Genomic DNA, 6,000 nt, shown 5'->3' on the forward strand with positions numbered 1-6,000 from the left:
ATTAAATCTGTATTTGTTCATACCTGTAATGTCACTGAGCAAAAGTTAAATGCTGTAGGTTTCAGGTGGTACTCTTAATGGTGTTTGGGAAAAATACTGCATAAGCAATTTGTTCCATGGCCCATATAAGTGTGGAAATCCATACCTTCTACTGAATGGCTTTTGTAAAAATCTCATTCTTGTAGAACAGTGGCTTTATGGAGAGGGTCACTGAAGAGCAATTTTAAAAGCCTACCTTTTCCTAATGTGTCTGTTTCTGCAGAGATCAGAGGTCACCAAGCCGCTCTCCCAGCAGGAAGAGGCGGAGAGACTCCTCAGAACGCAGGCATATGGACAGGAGGCAGAGGTATAGAAATTAAGTTGTGACCTTTACTTGCTCCTTTACTGTGTACCCATTCATGGAAACTACTTAGTCCTGTTCACTGCTTCATGTCTACATATCAGAATTCTCCTTGTGTATCAGTTGTTCTCATCTAATCAGCTCTGTCTTTTTGAGAAACAGTTTCTACTCTGGTGCTGTTCATAATCTTGAGTCCACCAACTTGTTTGCAGGAAATATTCATTTAATTGTGTCCATTACCAGATATACTCTTGTATGTGTTGGGTCTTGAAACCCATAAAATCAGACCCCAACTTATGTGCCCGTTCAAAAATGCAACACTTAATTTTTTATTTTTTTTTTTTTATTTCCTTGCCTCCTCCAGTGTCACATCAAATTTTGTTGCACAGCGCAGTTACCAATTTCTTTTGCTACTTCAACAACGTTTAATTTAAAACAAGCTTCATATTTTCTTCTGATCGAACGCTCCATCGTAGATAAGGGATGCTCTTACGATAAAGGTGTATGAGGGTGTGGGATACAAAAAGCACAAATCAGTGCAAACATTGCTTGGGAATAGTGCAGGTGTTACCGTGTGGTCACGTAGGCACAATGGAGTGAGAGAAAGGTTAGCAGCACGCGCCGATACGGCACATTGCTACACCCACATGGTTAAAAAAAAAAAAAAAAGCAGTGTGCTCCGTGGTTACTCTCAGGTGGGCATTAGCATATCATAATCTCTTGGACCAATATCGTGAGTTTTCTGCATTTAACTTAATATGACCGACATTATAAAATAACAGAAATTAAACAGTAAAAAATCAAGTCCTGACTTACCTACGAGTATATACAGTAAATCCCTTCATGCATCTTTATGTCCATGTTGTACACTTCATGAATGAATCTGTTGACCTTTCTCAGTGTCTGTATCTGTCACATATGAATAAATAGTCAGATGTTGTTTTTCTTTTTGTATTGATGCTGACGAGTAAGATGTAGTATTTTTTTATGAGTAATGTACTGTAGGATTTCTTGCAGCGGTCATTTACTATAGAGTCCATGTGTACTATAACTAGTCCTGCACATGCCCCTACTAGAGAGCTTCACTATTTGAAGAGGTTGCCCACTCTCCTGCCAGTTAACATTCAAGTTCAGATTTATTTTGATGCACACACATTTAAATGAGACTATAGCCAGACCAAGCAGTATAAAGAAACCAGCATGAAGTTTAAATGAAGCCCACTGGACATAAGAAACACACCTTGTCTATCTCCCATCTACACCAGCTCCCGGTATGTTGGTTGCTGTTTTCTTGTTCAGCTTCATCAAACTGTTCATGTTGCTCTGCACTTTAATAGTGAAGTTTTCTTCCTTGTGGTCTTAATTTTTTTTTTCTTGTTCAAGAGTATGTCTACGCTTCTTTTTATTCCTTCCTCCTCTTATAAAACACATGTTTGATATTTACATTTTTGTGATGCCTTTATACAAAAGGATGAGCAAATTGTGTACTGTGTTGTTGTCTCCATAATCTTGACAAGAGGCAGGGAAAAATATATGTCTTTAGTGTTGCGCAGGAGTTGAATGAGTTTTATGGTGGTCAAATTCTGCCAATAAAAGAGCAACGGAATTTGAAAAACTCACTTTACCTTTGTACCAAAAAAAAAAAAATTTATGCAGCTGATGTCTTTTTCTTATCATTTGGAATGACTTGTATATTGCAGGTCCCTCATTGTAAAGATTCTGCATTTTTGCTGATTGAGGTCACCTAATGTTAAATGACCAGCTTTGGATTTTAGAGACTGTGGCCCCACTTTTATCTTTCTTAGCCCTAATATGTTTAGACTTCACCTTTATATGTAAGTGATGTGCATCATTTTGTTTTGCTCTCCCATCGTTGCAGTTTAGGTTCTAATAATGTATTTATTTATGCATGCAGCTTTACTCCAGAATTTATGAAGTTGTGGGAGCAGATGAGGACCAGTTGAGGTTATATTTCATTTTTTTCATTTGCTTTTTCTGCAGGTCTCCCTAAAGAAAGCTGACCTCAAAGTGTCCATCTTCTCAGATTTTCGTAAGCCCCGCCCACTTATCCACACCTCCCTCGATGGTCGCCAGCTCTGCCAGAAAAAAAAAAAAAAAGACTCCTGTGAATCTGCCAGGCACACTGATGGACAGATTGAAAACAGAACAGTTAAACTTATTTTATTGGAATTCTTGTGTTTTTGATAAAAATGTGAACTTTTTTCCTTTAATTCTATTATGAACTGGCAAAAGGTTGTCATGGAGCTGGCAATCAAGATCATATAGGAAAATATCAATTTGCCAAAGCCAGGCCATCTTTACTTGGCATACGCTGTATAATGAACACTGCAATTTGTCGGGTTTCAAGGCAGGTTAATTTATTGCAGGTTTTTTTTTTTTGGTGGGGGGAGCACAGGGGCTGGGGGGGGGGGGGTGGGTGCATCTAATTTTCTGGATTCTCCCAGATTGTGCCCTCTGTGTGGGTTTGGTCCCTCACATAAAAATATCGGGTCATAAGCATGTTGCTTTCTTTTTTGTTTTTGTTTTTTTTTTGTTTTGTCCTCACCTTACATCACAGAGATGTAACAACTTTAACAAAGGTTATGGGGTGGGAAGTTTGAGAGAGAGAGAATGTGAATCAAGTTTGGTGTTAGAATTACCTGACTGTTTAGTGAGCCCGGATGGCATGTGATGAGATTTCCAGTTAATGGGCAGTCAATGCGCCAAAGTTGACTTCCTCCAAGGCGCAAAATGAGAATATATGTCTGATCTGTAAAGGGACAGAGGAACTGACCAACAACTAAGATCACGGGCGGGGAAAGGGATGGGGTGTTGGGCAGGTGGGAACAGCGTGTGAATGTCGTTCTTTTTTTTTTTTGTTGTGGCTAAGAGGAGGAGATGCTTGGGGGTCTCTTCTAAAAAATTTTTTTTTTTTTTTTTTTTTTGGGGCCTCATGCTGTTCCTTCGTTACAGATGTACAATTTGCATTCTGATGCCGACTTTGCATTACTTGTATGTCATTTATTTTTATTACTTCCCCCTGTTGGTTCGTCGCCCTCTTGCTCCACCTGCAAGTCTAATTCTGCTGTTCCTTCGAATGGTTTCAAACAGACTTTTGTTTTTCTTTTTTTTTTTGTCATGTTAGGGTTTTTTTTTCTGTTTTGTTTTTTTGTTTGTTTTTGTTTTTGTTTTTTTTGTTTTTTCTTTTGGGCTCTTTCCAAAATAAACGTGAAGCATCTTTTGAGAAAGTTGATTTTGTTGTCCTAATTATTTTGTACTGTAATGATTGACCCTCATTGTCAGCTTGACTTTCCCTCGCAATTTCAAGTCCCCATCTGTACTGCCAGAAATGCCTGACGGAGGTTGAAATGAAGGCAACCCTCCCATACTCTCCAAAAATGTGCCTAGGTATACAATAAATATACTGTGGAAAAGTAAGTGTGCCACATTGAAATCTTTTATTGATTTATACAGTGTGTGTGTGTGTATATATATATATATATATATATATATATATATATATATATATATATATAATGTGGACACAATATAACAGTATCAATTCTTGTGTTGTTCATCGAGACTCATAGCCTGAAACTGGGACTTGCCGCTGTCACTACGTCATCTGTGGTCACCTCAGTAGTAAACTATACTGTCAGTGAAATTAGTCACACCTCCTGATACTTCATTCAAATCTAAACCTTTTGTTTCCCTTGCTTGTATTTTATAATTTTACGGTGGAGATCATTTAATTTACAGTGATTTTTAAACTTATGGACAGGTGGACCATTTTTAGTTTGAGAACTGGAGTGTTCTTAGTGGATTGTTGCACGGCTCGATTGATTAACGTTAAATTGAATAGTAACTGTCCTCCATGGGGTTTTCAATGGAGCAGTCAATTAACAATAGATAATAATACAACAATAATAGACAACACTTGACAGAAGTGATAACAATGCAGGTATACAGACAGACAATAACTTTGTATAATTTTAACGTTTACCCCCCCCCCCCCCCTGTGGGTTTGAAGAGTCGCATAGTGTTGGGGAGGAACGATCTCCTCAGTCTGTCAGTGGAGCAGGACGGTGACAGCAGTCTGTCGCTGAAGCTGCTCCTCTGTCTGGAGATGATCCTGTTCAGTGGATGCAGTGGATTCTCCATTATTGACAGGAGCCTGCTCAGCGCCCGTCGCTCTGCCACGGATGTCAGACTGTCCAGCTCCATGCCTACAATAGAGCCTGCCATCCTCACCAGTTTGTCCAGGCGTGAGGCGTCCCTCTTTTTTTATGCTGCCTCCCCAGCACACCACCATGTAGAAGAGGGCGCTTGCCACAGCCGTCTGGTAGAACATCTGCAGCATCTTATTGCAGATGTTGAAGGACGCCAGTCTTCTAAGGAAGTATAGTCGGCTCTGTCCTCTCTTGCACAGAGCATCAGTATTGGCAGTCCAGTCCAGTTTATCATCCAGCTGAACTCCCAGGTATTTATCGGTCTGCACAGTCACCTCTGATAATCACGAGGTCCATGAGGGGCCTGGTCCTCCTAAAATCCACCACCAGCTCCTTGGTTTTGCTGGTGTTCAGGTGTAGGTGGTTTGAGTCGCACCATTTATCAAAGTCCTTGATTAGGTTCCTATACTCCTCCTCCTGCCCACTCCTGATGTAGCCCTGTGATGATGCGGGTTCTGCTCCATGCTCCCATCCGCTGTTCGGGAGCCCATGAACCCTACACCGTCGATAGTTATAACCGAGATGAGCTAAGCAGTGAGGCAACATAGGAAAGGGGATGGTGGAAAAGTGCAAAGTGCTTTTATCCATCCATCCATTTTCCAACCCGCTGAATCCGAACACAGGGTCACTGGGGTCTGTTGGAGCCACTCCCAGCCAACACAGGGCACAAGGCAGGAATCAATCCCAGGCAGGGTGCCAACCCACCGCAGAAGTGCTTTTATTACAAAAAAACAAAAACGGTGTGTCCACAAAGTGCAGTACATTCCCTAAAAGTCTTCAACAAATAAATAATCCATAAAAAGACGATGAGGTTAAAACGTTGCTGGAAGCAGTCCTTTAAAACAATGAATAGCCCAGTGCTTCTTTTACACTAGCGTCTCACCTGCTTCTCCCGTTAGGACCCAGCACCAGGTGAGACGCTCTCTCTGCAGCTGACCTTCTGTCACTCGCACAGGTCTGGAGGCCTCTCGATCCTAGCTTCGGTCGCACTCTCATCCCAGACTGGGACTTAGCTTCTCTCCAACGGCCAGGACTCCCACACTGCAGATTATACATGCATAAGTCTCCCGACTCCCATGGCGAGTCATCTTCCTCACTAGTCACTCCTGCTCTTCTCAAAATGCTCAGCGGGAGTGACTACAGTCAACTGCCCTAGGTGTTAGCTACACACCTCGCTAGGGCCCACAGTCCAGCTGCACTCGAGCATGCTCTCACTCCTTCACATTCACATGCGCTCTCTCACACACCGGCTTTCTCCTTCCTTCCTTCCTTCCAGCAACCTCCGTCTCTTTCTCTTTCCGTTCATTTCTTTTTTTTCCTTCCATTTTAACCGTCTCAGGCTTCTCTTTATAATGGACGTGGCAATCAACAGTTCCCAGGAACAATTACAGAGCGGACTGTCTCTCACCTGTGCACTTAGGTGAGAAACGT

The 6,000-nt window shown here is 41.5% G+C and overlaps 1 protein-coding gene across 8 annotated transcripts in view; it reads left to right on the forward strand.

The window, feature by feature from the left end:
• Positions 1-3,593, forward strand: part of srrm2 (serine/arginine repetitive matrix 2) — a 39,055-nt gene extending 35,462 nt beyond the window's left edge. For all 8 annotated transcript variants that reach the window (XM_028814923.2, XM_051934531.1, XM_051934533.1 and 5 more), the window contains 2 exons: positions 263-346; positions 2,342-3,593. In XM_028814923.2, the coding sequence (XP_028670756.1) occupies positions 263-346; positions 2,342-2,351 (94 nt within the window). In that variant the 3' untranslated portion in view covers positions 2,352-3,593. The remainder of the gene's footprint in view (positions 1-262; positions 347-2,341) is intronic.
• The last annotated feature ends 2,407 nt before the right edge of the window (positions 3,594-6,000 follow it).

This window comes from Erpetoichthys calabaricus, chromosome 12 (assembly GCF_900747795.2).
Source record: "Erpetoichthys calabaricus chromosome 12, fErpCal1.3, whole genome shotgun sequence".
Classification (NCBI taxonomy): domain Eukaryota; kingdom Metazoa; phylum Chordata; class Cladistia; order Polypteriformes; family Polypteridae; genus Erpetoichthys; species Erpetoichthys calabaricus.